The sequence below is a fragment of the Oryzias latipes genome, chromosome 4, assembly GCF_053564925.1.
Source record: "Oryzias latipes strain Hd-rR chromosome 4, Olatipes_Hd-rR_3.1".
In the NCBI taxonomy this organism is placed as follows: domain Eukaryota; kingdom Metazoa; phylum Chordata; class Actinopteri; order Beloniformes; family Adrianichthyidae; genus Oryzias; species Oryzias latipes.
Genome location: NC_136240.1, coordinates 30,208,447 through 30,232,966, shown reverse-complemented (window position 1 = coordinate 30,232,966; position 24,520 = coordinate 30,208,447). Strand labels below are relative to the sequence as shown.

Genomic DNA, 24,520 nt, shown 5'->3' with positions numbered 1-24,520 from the left:
CATTTATAAACATCAACTTGAACATGCTGGTTGAATGACGAATGTGTTTACTGAGTACAGAAAATACCAACATAATAACAACTGTAACATCAGTAGGCGAACAATTACCTGGTTTCCACAGCGTCATAAAGCCACACTAAAGCTAAATGCCTGAACTGATCTAAACTAACTTGACAGGCCACTGCACAGAACCCAGCACCATGTTCAACATTGAAAACCTGTCCCATGCTCTTGGAATATCTTCTGAGAACTGTTGCCAACAAGGTTCCATTGAAGAGCACATACCGTGACCCCTCAGTGCAAGAGGGAGGAGTTACAGGTAAATGGAGCAGACCTTAACTTATCCTAGATGCCCAGGCGAGCACGGCAGATCTGGGAGTACTGTGGCTCAACCTCTAGGACTGCCTCTTCGGGGTGGCATTGTCCAGAGCAGGGGGTGGGAAAACTCCAGTCCGGGGGCCACATGTGGCCATTAAACTATATAATCTGGACCGGAAAACTGGAATAAATTATGCTTGAGCAGCTGCTCTCTCTCTTTCTGCTGTCTGCACTCTGTTTCTGCTAGTTGCTTCACGTAAAACGTATTTTATTAATCCAGCTAAGTCTTTATCTTTGGGTTCTGCATTAGTGACAGAAAAGGTATAAAGCAGGTTAAGAACATGGATGGATGGAATATTAGTGTGACAAAGTAGCATCACAGGTTGCAGGACAGCGTCTTCACACCAACCTAAATTGTTTTTTTCTCTCTCTTTTCTCCCAGCCCAGGAGCAGCTTAGTTTCACTGAACACATGCACACACCCAGACAATTAAATCACTTACATTTCATATTTTGTTTAATTCTAAGGGTGCACACTTGGTTTTAAACAGAATCTTACTCACCATCTAAGTTTCCCTCCACAAACAGCCAAACCAGAGCATTGTACACATCAGCATACATATCCACAGAAAACAGGAAGTGACTTCACATGTCAGAATTCTTTTTTCTCTTTGTTCCCTTTCTGTCTAATTGATTTTGTTTCAAACCTATTTCTGTATTTCAATTGTAACTATTTTTTCTGTTAAATATCCTGAATTTTGGAGTTATGTTTAGGAATCCTCCAGGAATTTGTTTTAAGGAAGTGTTTTGTTAATTGGCCTGTGGGAGGGGCCAAGCCTTTAAAATGAGTGAACTTCCCCAGTTGAGAGAGAGCAGTCTTGGTTGAATTGGTGGCAACAGGCATTCCCAGAATCAGCTGAATTTATTCTTTGATTATAGTTTTGGGATCAATAAAATCATTGTTTGAAATTTGGAGTCTGCTGGCTTGGTCATCTTATTTCAGAGTTACATATTTATTTGCTGCTGAGAAGAACCCTGTCACATTCAGTAACAAACGTATGAGTAATCATGACTAATATAAAAATATAAACAATAATATTAATTTAGAAAGGCATTAATAAAAACATGATTATAAAAAATAAAGACAATATCAATATCAAGTGTATTAGTAAGAATCATAATTTAATATCAACAACAGAAAATTTTGTTTGGATTTACAAACAACATCTTTCGGCAAAATAATGCAACCTCAAAGCGGTGCAATCCAGTGCCTCCGTCTGCTGGTCCCAAGTCCAGGTACATGCAGGTTATCCCACATAAACCTAAAGAGTGGGCTATTACTTTATAAACAAACAGCAAGTTTGTTTATGGCCAGGGTTTTAAAACCCTCCTGTCCATCCATTTTCTTAACTTTTCGGGGTCACAGGGCTCCCAGAGCCTAACCTGGCTACTGTTGGGCAAAGGCAGGGTACACGCTGGAGAGGTCGCCAGGCTGTCAGAGGGCCACACAATCATTGGAGAAAATCAATGCATACATGCCCACATGCAAACCGGTCCCAGCTGGGAATTGCAATAGAGGCCTTCTCACAGTGAGGCATGTGCACTGACACTGCCACCATGCAGCAGGGAGGACATGTTTGTTGCATTCATTGAATTGTTAGAGCTGGACTGCTGTTTTTCATCCTGACAGAAATCTTTATGCTAGCTCTTTCTGATATTTAACCTTTTATCCACTGATAGTACCTGCAGATGTGGTCTGCACATTTTTCAAAGAGAAAAATGAAAATGGAAATTGACGTATTGGAAGCTTTTTCATATAAATCTACTTCGGAGAAAAAGTAAAACAATTTTTTGAAGCATGGTTGTTTTTAAACTTACTATAATGAAACCTAACTGCGTAAATGTTACTCATTAGTACCCACCTCTGACCGTTAATCGCTAACACTGCTCAAACGTGCTTTTGTTTGGTCTTCTGTTCGCACAGAAAATGTAGTTGAAACATAAAGAGTACAAACTAATGTAAACATTTCAATTAATTATTTTTAATAGGATGTTAATGTACTGAAGAGACAGGAAATGTTTGCTATGACCCATAACAACAGACAGCAAAAATAATTCCAACACTCAATGGGAATTTTGGACGACCTGAAAAAGCAAAACATTCAATTTTCTCAAGCATCTGAGAGTTTGATCAAACCTCTAGAGCGTCCCCTGAGATTTGGGATGGTAGGTGCTTCCCTGGCGATGAGTCATAAATAACATTATGGTTGGAGCTCTTGAGAAACACTTTTTCTTTGACAAAAAATGTTTCCCTGCAAGTTGACCAAACTGTGCAGATGTTTTCCATCTAACCAGGAGAGGGCGGCAGTAGACCTTTGACTGTTTCTGGCAACAACCAAAAAATAAATAAAATAAAAGCAATCCCAAAATATAGAAAAATTAGTAAAGTTTCTTTCTGAAAAAAAATCTGGAGTCATTATAGTCAGCTTATTTCGATGGTACCTCCCCATCTAGAAACTGCGATGAACAATGGGAAATGAAGTCATCAACAGTTATTTGGTTTCTTTCCTGCTCTGCCCTCCTCCTGTCACGATGTGGCTGTGTGTCTGGTGCCAGTGGTGTGGTCTTACTGGGACGCTGTTCTTCATTTTCGCTGTTTTTTTCGTTTTATGTTTGGTAAAGCAGAAGGATCCTCCTCATTTCCCACCAGGACCACCAGCCCTTCCTGTTCTGGGGAACATCTTTAGCATTGATTCTAAGCAGCCTCACATTTACCTGACCAAGGTAAGTTACATCACCATGGCAGTGATTTCTTTATTTAATTTAATTTAATCCACTTTAAAGCCCATTGTAAAGTCGGGTAAAATGCAGTAGATTTAAGCGAGGTTTTCTTTTTTATGGAACTTTTAAACAGATGCCAGTTGGTGATGTGAATAAAATGCACGGAGATGCGTCACACTGTCCCTCCATCCCTGTTCCGCATGTGTGCATTCAGAGTCATGCGCTCCACAGATGGCCTCTTGTTCTCTGTTTGTGCATCCACAGCTCGCTGACGTTTATGGGAATGTGTTCTGCATCCGTCTGGGAAGACACAAAACCGTTTTTGTGACGGGCTGGAAGACGGTGAAGGAGGCTTTGGTGACACAAGCTGACAACTTTGTGGACAGGCCTTACAGCCCGATGGTGACCAGAATTTATGGAGGAAACTCAGGTGAACAGCATTGATGTATTATTCACGTGTTGCTGAACAACCAGAAGAAATACATCTACAACGTGCATATCTGACTTCCCTGTGTCAGCGGGTCTTTTCTTCAGCAATGGCTCGGTGTGGAAGAGACAGCGGCGCTTCGCCATGACCATGCTTCGCACTTTTGGCGCTGCCAAAAGCTCCACAGAGCAGAGCATCTGTGAGGAAAGCCGACATCTGCTGGAAGCAATGGAGATGGAAGGAGGTTAACATCAGAGAAACAAACATATCATTTGAAGCACAATGACCTGCTACTTGATCTGTTCTCTCTGTTCAGGAGAACCCTTTGACCCAGTCCCACTTCTGAACAAAGCTGTCTCCAACATCATCTGCCAGATCGTGTTTGGGAGGCGGTTTGACTACAGCGACACAGACTTTCAGGCCATGCTGACTAATCTAACAGACATGGCTTATCTAGAAGGCTCTGTGTGGGCTCTGGTGAGACCCAAATCAAAGTTAGAGATATTGTTAGATGAACACTGCATTTGTTTCATGTTCAGTTTGCCTACAGCTGTATGACGCCTTCCCTGCACTCATGAAATATCTGCCGGGGCCTCACAATAGCATCTTCAGCAGCTCCAAATCTTTGGAGACAACAATCAGAAGAGAGATAAACAGACACAAGCAGGACCTGGACCCCAGCAACCCTCGAGATTACATTGACAAGTTCCTCATGGAGGAGAGAGTACGCCACTCACATTAGAATCCATTAATGTTGTTGAAGACAAGAAGTCACTGTACTGACTCTAAATGCTTGTTTCTGCTCTGATCGGCAGCACAATCGAAAAATCCACTCTGGCTTTGAGGAGGAAAACCTGGTTCTCTGTTGTCTGGATCTGTTCCTGGCTGGCAGTGAAACCACCTCTAAGACCCTGCAGTGGGGGCTCATATACCTCATCACAAACCCTCACATCCAAGGTAGGCCTGGAAAAGACTCAGCTATCACAGCTGCAGACGGACCGGATGTTAATAAACGAGGTTTGTTTTGAAGATAAAGTACAGGCAGAGATGGACAGAGTGGTGGGACACAGCCGTCAGCCCACCACGGCGGACAGAACCAACATGCCGTACACAGATGCTGTCATCCACGAGATCCAGAGGATGGGGAACATCGTTCCTCTCAACGGACTCAGGATGGCGGCAAAGGACACAACGCTGGGGGGTTACATCATCCCAAAGGTGCATCTGATTTTCTGAAAACTAAAACATCATCAGCTGTTTTTACATTTCACTTTTAGTTTAGATTAGTGTAAGTTTATTTGATTTCAATCAGAAATAAAAAAATTGAAAAAAGCAAAAAACATTTATCTGACTCGACGTGATCATAAAAACTTAAATGAAAAGCCACAGAAAGAAGGCTGAAACCAATAGCATCTGCTGCTTTTCCACACAAAAACCTATTTTAGTCGGAATTTCCTGAATAAACTTACAATTACTGCAGGAATGTGATCTATTATAATTTAGTTTACTACAATAATTATGACTCGGATCATCAATTTAATCCCAAATTGTTTCAGATTTTGTGGATTTGCTAAATACAATTATAGTTCTTCATTCTTTCATTTTCCAGATTGTTCCATCAATGCTTCCCTTTCATTGTAATCCTCTTTTTCGTCACTTTGGAATCTGGATTTTTAAAATGTTTTTTTCTTGTTCATGTTGTGAGTGATTCAACAAAATAATCTAATGTTTTTTTGCAGTCACCATGTACAGAATTATTGTAGTCTGATTATTATTATGATGATAATTTATTTTGAACATACTTTAAAAGGTAAGATAGGACAAGATTTATATATATATATATATTTATATATATATATATACTAAGGGTTGAGATGAAGTTGTTCTTTTTTTCTCTTCTCTTTTCTCTATTTTGCACTGAACTGCTGTAATAATTGAATTTCCCCAACGTGGGATCCATAAAAAATATCTTATCTTATCTTAAAACCCCTATATGGTTGAACCCCCCTGTCCTGGACCAGATTTATTACCACACCAGTGAGCCCAATGTGTTATAAACCTGTTGTCTGTCTAATGAGTACACATTCAGTTTCAGATACCCATAAACACACAAATAACCACACATCGATAAAAATACACATAGAAACAAACATTCGACACACATTTGTCATGATAAAACACTCATTTAGATCCATTTAAATCTTATTTCTTAACACACTCAAATGCATGTTCACATGTAATGGATATTCATAAATATTTACAGATATACCACAGTTTATGTTTTGTAAATGTACGTATCTATCAATAATCCTAATTCTATATTTGTCATTAAATACCTTTGGTTGGACATTGGTCAACAGATGGAAACACAATCCTTATTATTTCCGTTTTGTCAAAGGGTTTACATTTTTATTTGTATTTTTCTTTTCATACATCATAAAGAATATATCTGAACATTGTGTTTTTGTGTGCAGGGCACAGCCGTGATGCCGAACCTCACCTCTGTGCTGTTTGACAAGACAGAGTGGGAAACTCCAGACAACTTCAACCCCGAACACTTCCTTGATGCTGATGGAAAACTCCTGAGGAAGGAAGCGTTTCTGCCCTTCTCTGCAGGTGACCGACACATTTGACGATCTCTGCTCTGTGGAACAGAAATCCTGCATCGGCATGTTAATACCCACAGCTGTCCTCCCCAGGAAGGCGTGCTTGTCTGGGCGAGGGCCTTGCCAGGATGGAGCTCTTCTTGTTTTTCGTCACTTTATTTCAGAGGTTTCATTTTTCGGCGGCAGCAGGAGTGGAGCTGCGTACAGAAGGAATAATTGGTGCCACTAGAACTCCACATCCTTTCCAGATCATTGCAAAGCCTCGTTGAGATGCTGCAAACATTCCTTTTTCATGAAACATCTGAATCAAACACCATTTAATAGTTTAAGTTAAGGTTAAAGTTCAGTTTATTCATAAAGCTACATTTACTGGGCCGATAAAAAAAAAGATGCCAAATAAAATAGTGGGAAAAGTCTAAATGTTATTATGCAAATCTCAGATTAATTCTTTCTTAAAATGATAGCCCATTGAACTATTTTAAATAAAGTGAATACTTGTTTGGATTTAAACTGAGAGTTAATACAATGCACGTTTTGATGATCATTTGGTCTGAAATGTTTATTATCGAATGATTAAATAAATAAAAAAAACTTTAGCATTCTCTACATTTTACTTTATAAGAATGTGGGTTATTTGCTTAAGCAATACAAGTATATTTTGATGCAAATAAACACTTAAATATTCGTTTCCTGTGTCCACTTTAATTTTTTTAACTTTCCCCCTAAAAAAAATGTACAAAAGTATACATTCACATACAAAACTGCTCCCTTTCAAAAGTTTATTTATAATTCTTAAATCAAACAGAAAAGTGTTGCACCGTCGCTCTGACCCGTGCTGCCTCAGATTGCACTTCTCTTGTGTGACAGAACAAAACCAGAACCATTTACATCAACAGTGACAAACAGACTTCATGTGACAGATCCATAATAAACACTCCACCTCCTTAGTGTTGCTCCAAACATCCAAAGCAAGAGCAGGAGACGTTTAAGCAAAGTGAAAAGGCTCAATTCATTCTGTGTGAAATCAATGGCCTTTCAATATTAGAAACAATATTCGCCTCGACTGTATTTATTTACTGCAAAGACACATGAACCACAATCATTTTTATAAATCTCATTTCACTATTTTTGTATGGACGTTAAACCTGATTCTCATTTGGATCAAAGCTGGTGTTTTAATCAGATTTACATTTCAGTGTAACATATTTTTAATTAAATAGAATCATTCTGACGACATTCTCAGTAAATAGAAAGGTCTGCTGGTTGAGAACAACACCGGTCCCGTAGAAGAACGCCATCAGAACGCCACTGACGGTGCTTAATATGACTTCAGATTTTCACAGCTTTTCAAAGGTTCCATTTTAGAATGAGACAAATAAAAAAGCTTGATGTTTGATGATCTAAAAGTTGTTGGTGGCCAGCACCAGAAGTTAGTGATTGCTCCCTAAAAAGCAGAGTGTCTCTTTCCATCACTACTGGAGAACAAAATACATTTTATAAACTTCATAAATGCCTCTACAGTCATCTCAAGTTCAGCACGAGTCACATGATTTGAATAGCGTTCATTAGTATAAAGCTCTACTCACTTAAAAAATATGAAGCGGACATTTGTCTCATTCCTGAAAAAGCATCATTCTACGTGAAGTGAGGCCAGGCTGGACTGATGCTGTGCAGCCAAGTCTAGACTAATGTGAAACCATAGAGTGGAGTGGACAGTTCCAGGCTCAGTACAATAACAACATGCCCTGCTATGACCTGTGTGTTCAGTTTCATAAATCCACATTCATCCTACTCAGATTATCTTTGACCCCTCCCCAAAAAGGCTGAGAGCACATGAGTTTAAGGCCACTTGTGTGCTCACTTGACAGAAGGAGCTAGGGCTATACATTCCTGCCTTATTTCAGAAGAATGCAGACATTTAGCCCTGATGCATGGTCTATTTGGGAGTGGGAGCAGGCACGTTGATAGAAGAAGCGCGGCGGGGCGCGTTTGAGACTTGGCGCTGCTGCGATAAGAAGGACTGGCCGGGAGAAAGTGTGTGAAAAGCAGGGCCCCCAAGGCGTGATTCGATGGCCAACTTCTGAAAGTTCAAACTCTGAGGACAGAAAAAAAAAAAAACAAGGTGACTGTCCATTTTGGATGGACTCGAAACAATCGTAAATCTGCAGCGATCTTTACCTTATTATACCAGGCGGTGACGATTAGCTTCTCCTCATACTCTCTCAATCTGGCCTGTTCACACTGACGCTAGAGTGGAACAACCCAAACAACGTTAACATACATATTAAAGCACATTGAAGATCCTAGTTCAAAAAAGCTAAACCAATTACAAAAAAACATTACATTTTAGAAACAATTACAAAAAACCCAAACAAATAAATACGAAACATTCGGGAAGGAAAAGTAATTTCCAGAAATCAAATGAAAATTTAAAAAAAGGAAATAAAAGAAACCAGAAAAGCTAGATATTATGGGAGATTGCTGATTTGAGGATGATGTCTGTCCATCATTTGAACCAAAAAATATTTGGCATAAAGTGATACTGGATGTGCTCTGTGTTAGTCATAAAACTTCTATTGGTTTGCAGGCATTGAAGGTCTATTTGAAAAAACTCAAACATCTTCATCCAGTCAGTGATGTCCCATAACACTTTCCTTTTCTGATTTCTTATTTTGTTTCCTTTTTAACATTTTAGTTTGATTTCTGGAAATTGTTTTTTTTTTTTTAGAGATTTTGTTTCTTTTTGTGAAATTATATTTTGTTTTTTGGGATTTAGTTTTGATTTTTAAAATGAAATCCTATTATTATTTGTTTTGCTTTTTAAATTTTTGCTGTGATCTTTAATAATTTTTGCATTGAGTGATTTGTAGGTGTGATTTGAACTCCAAGACCACCGTATTAAAGCTACACAGAAACATTTTCGCTTTAGCTTCAGCTGAAATAGGGGTTTACCTCCAGGGTGACGATCTGTTTGTCACGGTCAGCTAACTGGTTCCGGAGAGCCTGGATCTCAGCGGTGGCAGGATTCAACTTTGGGTCCAACGCTCGTATGACCTTTACACATGGAGGACGGATCAAACATAAATATTTGACCTTTAACTTCTTTGATTAGCAAAGACCTTTAAAACTCACATCTCTAGCTTTCTCCAGGTACATCTTGTACCTCTCCTCCATGGCCCGCATGTCATCATCTTTCTTCTTGAGAGCAGCCATGAGCTCATCGACTTTAGAGGCTTTCAAATAAAAAAGTAAAGGACTATATAGGGTTTGCATAGCAGGCAGAAGGGTGTAATGATGCAAAAGCACAATTCTTACAAGTCTGAGTGTTTTCAGGCTGTAGGTCCTCCAACAATTCTTTTTTCTTCATGATTTCATCCTGCGCCTCGTTCAGCTGGACCCTGAGGAGAAATGAGTGCTTTACTGCCCTCTAGAGGGGAAACCTATTCATTTGAGATTCCTGTTATTAGGAAAAGCCGAGGCCAAAGAGACTCACATGTGTGCATCCAGTTTTCTCTTCAGGTTTGACTAAAAAAAAAACAAAACAAAAAAAGCACTTTGTCAAAGTAAATACTAGGATCACCTGCAAAGTAATGTAAAAATAAGAAAACTGTTTGGATTGTATGTTTTGTGCATGAATTTGTCTTAAAGTGATAACCTGAGTCAATAATGTTGGCAATGATAATTTGACAAATATTTTAATAGTTATTCCTAGCTTTAACTCTAAAGCTATGTGCACACCACCCTTGGCAACTCGCGTTCAAGCTGCCCTTCAATGAATAGTCAATGTAAATCCTCGTCAATGTACCGCGTTGAAAACGTTTATGTTCACGCGTTGTTACACAAATTTCTATCGCAGTTTTTTGCTTCTAAATACAAAAAGTGTTTAAACCAGACTTTAAACCAGTCAGCTGGTAGTAGTTTATGTATGATTTGCTTTTTAATAAACAGAAGTGCCAAAAAAAAAAAAAAAAACAAGACCAACAAAGTGATCATGGAGGAGAAATGAATCATTGCAGTTTGTGTCTGGCCGGAATCCTGGGACACAGGATCTTTTCTATATTGGAATAGTTCTGTGAAAGATAAAGCCTGGAAGAAGATTAACCAGATTTGCACCGCTTTGACATTCACACCAAGCCTCTTCCAACTGTGGGTGGTGGACATGCGCTAGTACAGGGGTCGGGAACCTAAGGCTCGCGAGCCATATATGGCTCTTTTGATGGTCACATGTGGCTCGCAGACAAATCTTTAATTCAAATTTTTTTTCTTCATTAGACCAGTCTTTCTCGTGCGCGATGCGATGGCAGAGGCGCGCAGTAGTAGCGGTGCTTAGAGAGACAAATCTGCGCCAGCACTAGTATAAGTTTAAAATTGTCTATTAATTCACAGAGTTTGTACCACCCGGAAACCTGTGAATTGCCGTGCCTAAAACTGCGCGCTCCCGTCTCTGAGAAAGAGCGCGCAGTTGCGGGGACGGGATGTGTGAGGGAGAAAGCAGAGGGTGGGGCTGAGGTGTTGTGGGGACAGGCAGCAGGTGAATCGCGCAGGGATTGTAAATAGGTAAAACCCACTGCCTGTCACTAACTGCAGCGTGTGAGTGTGTGTTTGGCTCCAGGTCCGCATGTGATCAGTCTGTCTCACATCTACAAAACATTCATACCAACCTAAGATCACGTTTAAAGTCTCAACGCCTGCATGAAGCAGAAACTCACCACGTATCAACCAGACTAGACCATCAGCAAAACTACCACGAGAAATACTCATCATTTATTAGAAACAGAATAACAATGTTATTAAAAAGAATCCACAGACTTACTGTACTTTAAAAAGGTTGAAATTACATCAAATGCACACATTCACTTGTATTTTAGTTTTAAACATATTGTCGCGGACTGAGTTGGATGGCTGTTGGGCCGCGTTAAAAGTTCTGGAGTTCATTGACCGCATCAAGCAGAGAGCTGATTGGCTCTCAGTTCTGTCGCTCAGCCTGTTGTTAGGTAGTTTGGACCAATGGGGTTCAGCTATGGGCCGAATAAGGGAAAGGGGAGGGCTGCAGCGGGAGCAGGGGAATATAAAGTTGGGAGACGCGCTCTCGTCTCGTCTCGGCGGGAGAGATTCAGGAGTTGCTGAATTAATTGTTCGGCGTTTGTTGCGGTCTGCAGTAACCCGAATAAAGAACCTTAAAAGAGGTTAAGTCTCCGTGCCTCAGTGTGGGAAAGGGACACTACATTATTGTATGGCTCTTTCGAAATTACATTTCAAAATATGTGGCGTTTATGGCTCTCTTGGCCAAAAAGGTTCCCGACCCCTGCGCTAGTAGATAGTAGGAAAAGAACAAGAAGAAAGAAGTCACTCCCTACTTGTCCAGTGTGAACTAAACGCACGTTCAAGACTGTGTATTCTCGAGTCACATGCTCATTGTGAATGTAACATAAGGATTCACTTACTTTTTCTATTTACCATCTTTAAAGTCAAATACGTGTTTCATAACAATCACATTGGTCTTTTTTTTTTTACTACCATCTTGTTTAAAAATTACTAAATGCAAACCTTTTTTAAAAACAAAAGCTTGGATTGAAAAAAAAGGTTTAAACGTGAAGTTTTTGATTTGACGAGACATTATTTTCTATTGACTTGGCTCGCTTTAAATATTAATTTGCTGGGTGTGGTTTAAGGGCTGTCATCTGGACTTGGTTTTTAAAGTTAAAGACATTTCACCTCTTATCCAAAAGGCTTTGTCCATTCTGTCAATTCATAGACACAACTTCCAGAACACAATTCTTGACACCTTACATTTTACACAATTACCTTGTGCTGATTAAACATATTTAACTTTAATATATTTTTTGTGTACTACTAGACAATAAAGTCCACCAGAGCTCATCATTTAATCCCTCAACCCCGGCTCCAAGGCCTGCTGGCACACTCACATCATCAGGTTTGGCCGCCTGACTCTGCAGGGCCTTCTGCAGATCCTCTACCTGCTGCTGCAGCTCGCTGATCCGCGCTCGGCTCAGTCTGGAAACGTTCCAGTGTGCAGGTGAAGGTTAACATGCAATAGGAATACGTTTGCCAAAAGATATCCGGACATTGATTTTCTTCACCTGTTCTCAGTGTCGAGTTGACTGCACGTCTTCTTAGCTTCCTCCAGCTGGACCTGCAGATCAGTGAGCTTCTCCTGCTCATAGTCCTGCTGCTGCACCCTCAACATTTTATTCTCATGCTGCAGCTGGATGAACTTTTCCCTGAAAGTCATACAAAGCCAGCCCGCATATAAATAGAAGGATACAACTCATGTTTGTGACAGCAAAAAATATTACCTATATTCAATGGGTATTAACTCAGCTGCCAGGTTATCGTGGCTGGGGCTCCCAGAAGGAAAAATCCCTTTGTGGAAAAAGATGAGGCTTAAATCAATCTAAAGGCAGCATTGTTACTGTCAAAAGTGTGACATGAGCTACCTGCTTGAGAGAGCTGGTGCTGCTGGGCCTGAGCGCATCGCAGTTCTTCATTGATTTCCTTGAGAGAATCTCTTTCAATGATGACCCTCTATTGGAAAATTGTTGGTCAGAAGTTTTCAAGAATAGAATAGTTCAAAAGATCTATTGCTACTAATTGAGTTCAACAATTTTTTCCAACCTCCTTCTCCTTCAGCGTAGCTTCATGTTTCTCCTCCAACTTCTTCATCTCAAAAGCGAGGTTATCTGCTCGCCTCGACTCTTCAGACATTTTTTTGTGAAGCTCCTGAACCTGGAACGAAACATCAGTCCCTGTCAGCAAATCCTGTGTTAATGTTCCAAATCAATTATCTTTGAATTGTAGCTTTATTTTGGCCTGTAGCTTTTCAATTGTAGCTTTATTTACCTGTCGTTTGTATGTTTCGAGCTGTGCACGGGCAGCGTTTGCTTTGCGAAGCTCTTCCTCCAGACTGACGGTGTTTTGCATGTATGTCATATTATTTTCTTCCAGCAGTTTCATCTGCCTCTTTAGGTCACCAAGATTCTCCAACTTACGCTTGTACGTCTCGACCGAGGCCTCAAGCATCACCACCCGATCCGAGCAGTTCCTGAAACGGATGCATCTTCAGTCGGTGTTCTGGTGTTCAGAGACGGACAGAAGTTATGCGTTTGGAACAGGAACAAGGCAGAAGTGTGGACCTCAGGACGTCCAGTTCATCTTTAAGAGCGCGGGATTCCTCTGCCAGGCTGGTGAGCTCATCATTGCGGTGCTGAAGTTCTATCAGCTGCTTTTCCAGCTCCTCACAGTGGATTCGGTAATCATCCTTTGCAGCCTCCAACCTAAAATAAATAAATAAATAAATAAACTTGTAGTTTCACAGTTTTTTTCTGGATGAAATTTTGGCCACATGAATGTACACACCTGAAGTTTTCTTCCTGCAATGCTTCAAACTGCAGCTGCAGCTGACTGTGTTTTTTTCCTGAGGGTGTGCTCGGGTCATCAAACGTGTCCAGCTGATTGGCTCGGTCTGTTAGCACATCATTCTCAGCCAATAAGCTGTTTCGTTCCTCCTGAAGAGCAGTTACCTGACCACAACAAGGGCGAGTGAGAACCGCTCTCCTGAGGAGTTTCGAATCAAAAGTTAGGCTGATTAAAGTTAAATGTCCCATGCAAAGCATAGAATAGAAAACTGTCTTTAACTGTGCAATTAAGTGGTTTTCTTCCCCAGGCAGTTCAAACAAATGGCAATCAATTCATGCAGAGCACCAACAGAGGTCAAGCAAACAAGTTAATAACAGGTTAGCTTGTTCAACCAGCAGTCTAATTTATAGGCCTGTTTCACCTGCTTTGATGGTTAATACAGAAATACATCTTAATGCATAACCCCTACATTTAGGGTCATAAAAGAACAGATTGTCAAATAAAATCTCAATTGGACTCCGTTTTAACTTTGCTCTGGTGAATGGTTTGAGCTTGGGTTATCCCACAAAAGACTTTTTTTTTCTAGCTTTATTGAACAGAATATTAAAGTACAAAACACAACATGAAGGAATCAAATAGGACATTAGCCGCAATAACCAATGTTATCATTTCAAACTTATTCAATTACAGTAATTAATAGAAATAGCAGGAACATATCAATAATAGAGCTTACTGATAAGAAAATAAAATAGCTAGGAAAATATATAAAAAAGATTACAAACAAATTTTTTTACAAAACAAAATTTACTTAGAGGAGGGGATTAATTATCAAACAAAAGAGCACAATTTATTCCAGTGTTACTTGCCTTGGGTGTGTTAATCTTCTTAATGAATTCATAAAATTGAAACATCTTTAACTTAAATACACTAAAACTGGGAGTTGGATATTTTTTTTTTGTATAAAGCCATATTTTAAACAGAGTGAACATGTTGACAGTATAAAATTAAATGTTGTCGATAATTTCTGTTACCTGTATGCGTTCTTCTTCAGGAAGTAAACACTGCAGCCAAAAGTGCAGCTGACTTAAATGCTGAAGTCAACTCGTTAGACCGTACCATGTGCCTGTCTGATGTGAGGGGGGTTATCACGGCTTAGTCCCTTCAATGTTGGTTGTCTTTGTGAACCCCTTTATGTTTGACGCGGTTTAATCAAAACATATATAAACCCCTTTGTGTTAGGTTGCCAATTAGTGCTTAAAACACTAAGTACAGATTTGTTGATCTCTTTTACAGGCCTTGTGATAAAGCTCAGTTGTGGTTCTTTTTTTTTTTTGTATTTTCGAGGTAAACTAAACCACTACTTTATTAAAAAATCCCTGTTTCCTTTATTTCAAATTGCCTTTTTGTTTGAATCTTGCTAATCATAATAATCTCATCTAACAAGCTAACAGTCACGAATGAAATAATAATCGTAGTTTTCCTTTAAGAAAAAAACTAGATATGGGAGCATGGTTGTGTGCTAGCTTGTGTTTCTTTGTCTAGTTTAAAGCTTTTGTTTATTTTTTAGAAACTAAACATGCCCCTTTAAAACAATGTTAATGACTCAGAGGACCAAACTGTTGTTTTGGCAGGCAGATGTAATTACCAGAAGTTAATAAAAAGCAGAACATCATGACTTGTCCTGGATAGAAATGGTTCGTAGTCACATGTTAGCAGAGTTAGAACACACGTGTGAGCAGCTGGTGTAGAGGTGTTAAGTTCCCCCCCAGCAGTTGGACTTACCTCTCTTTGCAGACGGAAGTGATCACAAAGGTCTGTCAAGAATGCAGTTAACAGTTGATCAGTGTGTGGGTTAGCCTGTCTGCACACTGCTGAAACAGACCTTCTGGCTTGGTGGCCCAGTGAGCTCAGACTGTAAGCCCACACTCATTCTGCCACAGCAGCTCCAGACAATGAACACAAGCACTACAGAGTTACACAACTCCTGTTTAGACTGCGCCAGGGACAAATGTGTGAGCCGACACGGAGAGCTCGCTAACAGTGAGAGTCGGTGATCTTACTTTGGAGTTTGGACGAGTGTGTACAAACGGTGTCTCTACCTGCATGTCTAGCTCTTGACAGCGCTGGGTAAGGGCCTCCTTTTCTGAAAGAAGTTCAGTCAGCTCCTCCAGTGCTTTTTTAAGCTGTAAACACAAATAAGAAGTGGAATTGAAGACTTATTTATTGGCAAGTTCTAGAAAATTTCAAATGTACAAGCTCTGCAGTAATTTGAGGGTTCTTTAATATCATTTTGCACATTTTTTTGTGTGACAACTGAATGAAGCTGAACATAAAATTGATACCACTTCACAAAAACATATATTTTTTTCTTGGTGCAGCTTTTGATTGCACATGCATCCATCCATCCATCCATTTTCTTAACACGCTCAATTTCTTTTGGGGTCACAGGGATGCTGGAGCCTATCTCAGCTCCTGTTTGGTGGAGGCGGGGTTAACCCTGGCCAGGTCAATCTGTCGCAGGCCACACAATCACTGCTAGCACACTCACACCTAGACACACTTTTACAGGGTTTTTTTATCAATGGTTTTCCATAATAGTTTCCTAAATATTAACATAACTTTCCACATCATTTGCAAAACAAAAAATAAACCCTTTTGCAGACAGACTATTTTAGTCGGTGCTGCTGAATCAAAACAAGACACATATTGATGCATCCAAGTTTGTCTGGCTTGCCGTTAGAATTGCAGCTGCCGTAAAACACATTTTTTTGTGATTTCCGTTCTAAAATTGAAAAGAACTACAAACTAACTGACCTCATCTGCTCATGAAAACTATAAGCAACTAGACCTGGAAGGTCGTGAGTTCAAACCCAGGCCGGGTCATACCAAAGACTTAAAAAATGGGACCCACTGCCTCCCTGCTTGACATTCATTATTAAGGGGTTGGATTTGGGGGTTTGAACCACCAAATGGTTCCTGAGCGCGGCTGTGTCTCCTGCTCACTGCCCCCCCAGGGGATGGGTCAATTGCGGAGAACAAACGTCACACACCTAGGTGTGTGACAGATAATGGGACTTTAACTTTAACTACTTGAACTGTATCTTTTAGTCTATGGCAGTGCTTCTCAATTATTTTTTGCAAGGCCCCCCTAGGAAAAAGAAAATGTTTCGCCCCCCCCCCCCCCCCCCCCAACCCCCACCCCCCACCCCCCAACCCCCACCCCCCACCCCCCATCCCCCACCCACCCACACACATTCGCTGCGGTGACAATATATTAGGTTAGTATCTATAAAAATTGTGTAAGTATATCTAAAATTGTATCTTTTAACATTTACAAAAGAAAAAAAGCAATATAAAAAAAACACACTTTTATTTCAGACTCAGATGTGGTCCATAGAAGAAGATACAAATACAGTATACATAATAAAAAGTAAAAAGATATAAATTAAAAAGAGTATAATCGCTGTATCCAGTGTTTCTTCAGGGCAGAAGTGTAGCGGCATGAGCTTCTTTTGGGATCAGTCAGAGACATGATAATTGAGTTCTTAGATTTGTCCAGGCGTTCCATAAGGCCGTATGTAAGCTTACGCAGTAGTGCTTCGCAGGTGGGGATGTGAGCATTCACAAATAGCTGCAATATAAATCCACTTTCAACAAATATTAACTTTATGTAGCCACACAGAAACCCTGTTATAGTCTAAAACAGAAAAAAAGCTTAAAGTGCCTGAAATAAAAAAAATATCTGTCAGTCCTTAGTTAAACTAGAAACATATTGATATCAATGTCAATATGTATTCTTTACCCAACGTTTTTCTCTCTAATGTTTGTGGATAAAATGATTAGAACAAACAGACTGGTGATACCGTGATGAGCACATAAGGAAAATGGATCGTGTCTGTGACACGGACATATTGTGGCTTTTCAATTTTTAATTGCAGCTCATTTTATAGTTTTGATAAGCGGATTAGGTTAGAGCCCAGCCTGTTTGGAGTTCTTTGCTTTTGTGGTTCTTCAAAATATTAGAACAAAGATCCCCCATAGGTGTTTGTTTTTAATACACAAGACAATTATAAAGATGATCACCCTTTTTATCCTTTTTTTCAATTGAATGCTACATGCTTCCAAAGTAACGCCATCATTAACTGTCGCTGTTTCTTCCCCTCATCCGCCCCGCTTCTCTCATGCTGCTGATGTTGAAGGACTTGGAGCAAAGTCTGCATATTTGCTCATTTGTGGTCAGGGTCTTTCAGTTGCCACATCTGATACCTCTCCTTGAAAAGCCACTTGTTGTTAAAGCTACATTTTGTAGCATTTCACAATCCATCATGCGGTGAACTGATGACAACTCGACCCGCTTTACAGCAACGTTAACTCCCATCCCCGATAGCGTGAGGTTGAACGTTCATCGCAATTTACATTTCAATCTCATGTTAAATTCTTCTATTTCCTAATGTATTTTTCCATCCGTAATATTAAAATTTCACGACTTTGACAAAACTTTACAGAAGATGTCGTTTTTCACGCTTTTCCAGGACCTATTGCTTTTTTTAATTTCCCAAACTTTTCCAGGTTTTTTTCATGACCGTGCGAACCCTACTTTTAGAGTAACCAATCAATGTCTGAAGCCTGTTTTTGGACTGTGGGAGGAAGCCAGAGTGCCCGGAGAAAATCCACACATGCATAGCGAGAACGTGCAACCTCCACACAGAAATGTTGCCACCGGGATTTGAAGAAGGGCCATCTATTGGTGATGCCAGAGCGCTAACCACTGTGCCACAGAGCAGCCCTGCATTTCCATCCTTTAATGCCTTTTCTGAACATGACCTGATTGGCTACATGTGTAAAGTGGTTCATCTTCCACTTAAAAGATACAGATGAAGGGGGGCCTGCCATGAGGAATGCTGCTGAGAAGGTGTTGGATAAAAGTTGCTGCTTCATGGAAGATGACTTGTCCTCTATCTGCCTGTTCTGTGTCTCCATAAATGTGGCAACAATACTGACCTGCTGTTCCAAGTCCCCTGACAGCTCTGCTGCAAATGGACTGGTGGTTTCTTTACTCATGAGCTGAAGAGAAAAAAAAGCCAAAGAGCTGCAGTTTTGCTGCATGCAAATGTTCACTATCATCTTCAGAAAAGCTCCTCTGTGTCAGCTTAACAGCTCTAATCTGAGTGACTGACCTCTTGGATGGCTGTCATGACAACATGCTGCACAGACTCCTCCAAAGTCATGATGATCTGAATGTATTCTGAAAAAAAATATCAAGCGTGTGTAACTTCATAATGCAAAAGTGACTGGATTCTGACTTTTCGGCAACACTGCAAACAGTAAGCAGATGTGTTTGCTCTTTGCTTTTGTGGACAATTTGAAACGCAGTCATACCTTGTTTCCGCTCACATCTGACAGCACAGCCCAGGATGAGCTGCAGCAACCTCCCCAGCTCCACCGGGTCGGCGTGCTCAGCCACCAGGGACAAATCAGGTACAGGAAAGTCTGAGATGTCCTGGGATAAAACCTGGTGGTTCACAAACAGAAATCTGTGAGATGCATTTGAAGAGACTTGATCATTGAAAAGTCCCCAGTATGAAGCAGGACGATGTGTAGAACGCTGCTTCGAAATGATGAGGTAACAGGGATGTACCGTATTTCCTACCTCTTTATAATAGTCAACAACCATCTGAAGGATCTTCTTCAGGTTGCTCATCTGAGAACAGAACAAAACCTTTATTTAAACTTGGGAATCACAGGGGGAATAAAGAGACCTGAACAGCTGACAAATGTCAAAAAAAACACCCACATGAACACATTCAGATAGTGAGATTGCAGTCAGAAGTCAGAGGCAGCACCACTGAAGCAGCTGACAGTGTCACAAACACAGAGATGGAGCAAAATATGTAGAGTCAGATGAGACAGCGAGCAGAGCATAGGAGTGTTTGGCACCTTCAGCCTCCAGTTGTCCTCCACGTCTGTTTTGATGCGACTGAGCCATCCCTCGTTGAACCATGCAGGGTCTCTGCAGCAAATATAGCAAAAAAATGTATGGATCTGGTTTCATGACTTCTTACATTTATCCCATTTTCAAATTCCTGAAGGGGATCTGCTAAAACCTAGAAAGTGTTTTAGATTTTGTACATAATATTAAACATGTGAACATAGTGAGAAGCATGAGGGGTTTCACCCAAACTTCGAAGTCACATTCAGAGCAGCTCCGAAGGGAATTTACAAAACGACGTAACTAGCTAAAACCAAAATTGGTTTAATCAAGCTGGTATCAAGACAAGCTTACACTCTGTCTAAAATCCAGTTTAGATATCCTGAACTGGATTGCTCAAGATTCCCCCAGCAACGCAGCCCTGCATTACCTACTGTAGGTAGTGCGTCCACAGAGAGTTCCTCATGTGGATCATCTGGCAAAAAAACAACAATCAAGTCTTCACTTACTAACCCCGAAAGGAAGCTTTAATATTTGAAGTGATCAATAAAAGATTGTATCTAGTCTAACGCTTAGGGGTCCAACGTTTCATTTTAACAATTCGATTCATTAGTTTCCTAAAGTTCAGCCCACTGTTGTTTTTCCAAAATAATCTGAATGGAACATTATTAGAACATTCTGGCACACTGGATGGTCACATGACTTTGCTAAATTCAAAGTGTTTCCACACATTGGTCTGGAATAATTGTTTGGTTTGCAAAGATCAATATAATTTATTTATGTCATTTTGAAATGACTTTATAATGGTCAGTGGCGGTTCTACACTGACTTACTCCCTGGGCGAGTAACCCCACAGGCGCCCCCCCCCCTCCCCCCCGCACACCTACAAAATTTGACAACATCCTGTTGTGTTCCCTATCTTCTATTTAGCTATTTTACACAAAAAAATGCATGAATGTTCTAGACTCATATTACGGGGGGGTCAAACTAAGTCACACAGGGGGCCTAAGTTAAAAACACGCTTAAGGTTTTGGGCCGAAGAAGATAAACATTTAATGAACACACTAAAGCTAAACTTTTAAACCTTTTAAACTGAACTTTTTGAACATAAATATGAATAAAAACAGGAACAGTTAAACCTTAAATAATATGTTGCTCCCCATAGAAATATATTCTGTCAAAATTATACAAATATGAACATGCTGCAGAACAAAACAAAGAAAGCCTGGAAATATTAATAAGAAATTACAAATCAAATAATTCCATTTTTTTTGCTCTTTTATCATTTTTTAGAGCATTTTTTTTTAGAGCTGGACTCCTGCTTCATTTTTAACAATAATTTCTTAATGTGTGACGCCCTGTGTGTGTCTTTGTGAAACATATCAGAGGGATTAGATCTAAAAAAAAAACTTATTGTGATTAATATGTTTAGGTCTTATAAAACATTAAAGACTAAATCATAGAACTCGTCAGTGGGATTACTCCAAAAATATTTGGCATTTCCCTAAATTTGTGCAACACCAACAGCAGAAATCCTCCAAAAAACCTCAATCCATAAAAAATGGTCTGCGCTCATCCCCCCTCCCCCTCCCCTTCCCTCTGACACACGCGGCTCCGTCTCTATGACGGGAGGCGCAGCTGCGGCTCAGAGTTGATTGTCAGATAGAAAAAGACTCCCCTCACGCCTGTTAGTGTGATTCAGCCAGCCACCGGCGAGTTGCGCCCCCCTCTCGAGTTTTTTGACTAATGTTCCAAAGACTACAGCAAAGAGGTGTGGCCGCAAGCGTCTTGCAGCAGAGGGCGGTGGTCACGTGCGTGTCGGGTCTGCCGTGTCAGAGCAAAGTATTGTGGGAAATAATCCCCATTGCCTGCTTTTGTCGAAATTGAGTTGAGCACGGGTGTTTGTTCTGCCCAATTCCTTTTCATGTGCCTGTTTTACGTTTTTTCACTCTGAGTTATTTCATCTTTTATTTTTTTTTTTTTTTTTTTTTGCACCATAACTGTGAAGAGCAAAGAGGATGAAGACATTCTTAACAGTCTGATGTGTTAAAGTAGAAGTGTTAAGTGTCGGCAGCTGAAGCAATTTCAAATTAAAAGCTGCAAGCTTCCTCTTTGAATATCGTAGCACAATATGAGTAACGCATATGAGTAACGCACGCATCGGGCACGGCAAATGCCGCCCCCTATGAAGTGCCGCCCTGGGCGACCGCCCACATCGCCCATATCTAAAACCGCCACTGATAATGGTATAAGTCAACTTGCCTGAGACAGATCGGTGTGGTTTGATCACAGGAATAAAAAGCGATTAATCCTGACACCCCAACTAATACTTATTTACATCCATTTTGCTTTCAAATGCTTCCTGCTGCTCCAATGTACTAACTGCAAAGACTGAAATGACAAACCCAGTTCCAGGTGCGTAGTGCTGAGGTGCCCACTTACATCTGATGCAGGGCTTGGGACATTGCGGCTCCAGTGGTGAGCTCCTCCACTCTTATGCAGGGTGCGGGAGTGTTGAAGGTCTGCAGCTGCGCAGCAGCACGAGGTCAACAACATGGGAAGAGGAGAAAAGAAGCAATTATGATCAGGGCATTTAAAAAAAACACATTTGAAATCACTCTGACACTAACCACTGATTTTTGTTTTTGTGCTCTTTTTGCAGGGTTCGAGAAATATATAGAGTTATAATGGTTTACTTTTACATTAATTAAAGAGCCCCATCAGGCAGCATCAGCGTTTGTATTTCACCACTTTCCTTGTTTAATCTGCTTCACCATATTATTGCAAAGAGCAACATTCCGCATATATATCCCTCCTAATTGGATTAGAAGTGGAGGACATAGCTGCCTTTGTGTTGGCTGGGTGTTAAGTTACAGAGTACGGCTCGTGCCGATGGGCGCGAGGACATTTCGACTCCTCAACAACCCCCTGCGTATTTCGCTGTTATTACGGATGCTGCTCCTGCGGGGACCCGCTCGTGAGAGGAAATCTTTCTCCGAGCTATGCGTTCACTACGGCGCTTCCTCCTCCTGACTCTGAAGTCCGAAACCAAAGACATATCGAGCGCGAGCCTTCTAAAAATACAAATAATAATAATAAATCGGTTTCTTGAACTCACCCATATTATAAGGCTCTCGACCAACGCACTTCTGCTGTCTTCCATGTATCCCCCTCTTAGCTGTAGGGTTAAATAGTCCCCTTTTACCTGTCAGCAAACCTCTTCCGCTCCTTTCCTCCGCATTTGACCTCACCTGCTGCCAAAGGTATATTTCTTACGAGGAAAACGTAACGTGACGAGACACATATTCCTTTCCGTCATTAACAAACGTAAAGCATACGGGAATGGGGCAGCTCGGAGTCGCTATTTACGTCGCATCTCCAGCGTAGAGGGTTGGGCTGCTGGTAGGCGGATGGATACATGTCTGAGCCAATCAGAAAGGAGATCAATGATTGATAGCGGTTTAACTGTTTACAGACCAATCAAAATGCTGCATTTGGATTGCTCTTTGAATTATGAAGGAAAAAATATTAAAAGCGACATGAATGGAGAATTGTGCAGCTAAAGTCAAAGTTAATCTGTGCTTAAAATTAAGAATAGTTACAGATATGAAAGAAGATAATTTGATCGTTTGCACATGTTTATCTGTATAATTTTTGTGTCATTTTTTATATTGGCTGTTTGCACAGTAGAATGAGAGGAATGCAATATCAAGTGTATACAGGGTTCTAAATGAACTTTTGTGGTTACTAGGGGGTCGGTCAATAAGATCCAAAGTCTACAAGCCAAATTAGATTTCTACAAGCCTAACATTTATTTTAATTTTTAATGTATTTAAAAGCAAAACAGCTATTCCCTTAATTTATCAAGTTTTAGTTGATGATTCTTCTCTTGCAAAAACAAAACACTAACAATTATTGAAAGTGCCATCTTATGTCAGGTTTTGTAACATTACAGAAATGTAATTTTATTTCTACAAAATACACTTCTGACCTCAGAACCTTTTAAAGAACACATACATTTCTTTAAAGCATCAACTTACTTTCTAAATATTACAGCAAAACCAGGTTGAACTGTTTACTTTTTTTCTGTGTTGAGTCAATGCCGACATCAATATTGGGCACAAATCAGTGAAGTCCGTGGGAGACCTGCTGGACATGGATGTGGTCAATTTTGTGCAAGCAGGGTGTTTTTCAAGGTGTAGTTTATAATGATTTCTGATAAATTTTTATGTTTTATAGAAGTGTATTGCATTCAATTACAAAAGAAGACCACTCATCTTAAATTGAATTCAATATACTTCCATTAAGATTAACTCTAGTGATAAACAATAAAGTCATTACCGGTACTTTAGTTTTGTTGTTGTTGTTGTTGTTTTTCAAAAAATATCATGCATTGAAAAAACAGCATATATTCAAATATGTGCAACGTTTTGCATGATTGTGTGTGTTCTTACAGATCAGTGTGTTGTAGTTGTGAGTCTTTTCAAAGAGTTGCAGTGCCATGGTGCCAGAAGTGAGTGTGTTTGTGTTGGCTAGAAACTGCCAGTGCACCTGAATGCAGCATTAGGAATACAGCACTTTCATTTTTTTATTTATTAAGAATGAACAATGATAATTGCAAGGATTTTGTTTAAATATTTAGTTTTCATTTACAAAATGCAATGACAGATGTATTACAAAAAATAATAATATTTAAGTTTTTTGCCAGGGTTGACTAAATGATATGCACGCGAGTGTTTTCCAGTCAGTTTTGCTCCCTTAAAAAAAAAAAAAAACTATAAGTTTAACATATTAGTCAAGTGAGTACATAGATGTGGGGACTTTAACATTGATCTAGATAACCCAATGAAACAAAAGACAACAGGTGCCTTCATTTGCAGTAAAATAGCATTAAACAGCACCAAAATTATCGATAATATTTATTAAAATGATGACATATCACATAATTAGTGGCCCATTCATATGTGATATCACGAATCATTTACCAACAGCCTTCTGTTTTGTTTTGCTTTGTTTTATTTTTATGTTATTATTATTTCTAGCAGAAGTACTAGTAGTAGTAGTATTAGTAGCAGCATTAGTT

At 39.9% G+C, this 24,520-nt stretch overlaps 2 protein-coding genes across 2 annotated transcripts; one reads left to right on the top strand and one right to left on the bottom strand.

Moving 5' to 3' along the window:
* Window positions 1-2,854: 2,854 nt before the first annotated feature.
* Window positions 2,855-6,816, top strand: LOC101160974 (cytochrome P450 2J2). Its single transcript, XM_004068280.5, has 9 exons — window positions 2,855-3,101; window positions 3,363-3,528; window positions 3,617-3,769; window positions 3,842-4,002; window positions 4,076-4,249; window positions 4,341-4,482; window positions 4,556-4,743; window positions 6,000-6,141; window positions 6,225-6,816. Exons 1-9 carry the CDS (start codon window positions 2,910-2,912, stop codon window positions 6,398-6,400), a joined length of 1,494 nt encoding a protein of 497 aa, XP_004068328.3. The 5' UTR covers window positions 2,855-2,909; the 3' UTR covers window positions 6,401-6,816.
* An 80-nt stretch (window positions 6,817-6,896) lies between these two features.
* On the bottom strand, window positions 6,897-22,861 carry hook1 (hook microtubule-tethering protein 1). The gene is made up of 22 exons (XM_023954468.2): window positions 22,556-22,861; window positions 21,880-21,965; window positions 19,446-19,518; window positions 19,159-19,209; window positions 18,888-19,020; window positions 18,686-18,753; window positions 18,510-18,572; window positions 15,608-15,691; window positions 13,509-13,672; window positions 13,286-13,426; window positions 12,993-13,194; window positions 12,768-12,878; window positions 12,590-12,677; window positions 12,449-12,515; window positions 12,233-12,373; window positions 12,059-12,146; window positions 9,625-9,656; window positions 9,447-9,529; window positions 9,264-9,364; window positions 9,084-9,185; window positions 8,310-8,378; window positions 6,897-8,226 (listed from the first exon to the last, which is right to left on the bottom strand). The coding sequence occupies exons 1-22, from the start codon at window positions 22,598-22,600 to the stop codon at window positions 8,068-8,070; spliced, it is 2,151 nt and encodes a 716-aa protein (XP_023810236.1). The 5' UTR covers window positions 22,601-22,861; the 3' UTR covers window positions 6,897-8,067.
* Between the last annotated feature and the right edge of the window lie 1,659 nt (window positions 22,862-24,520).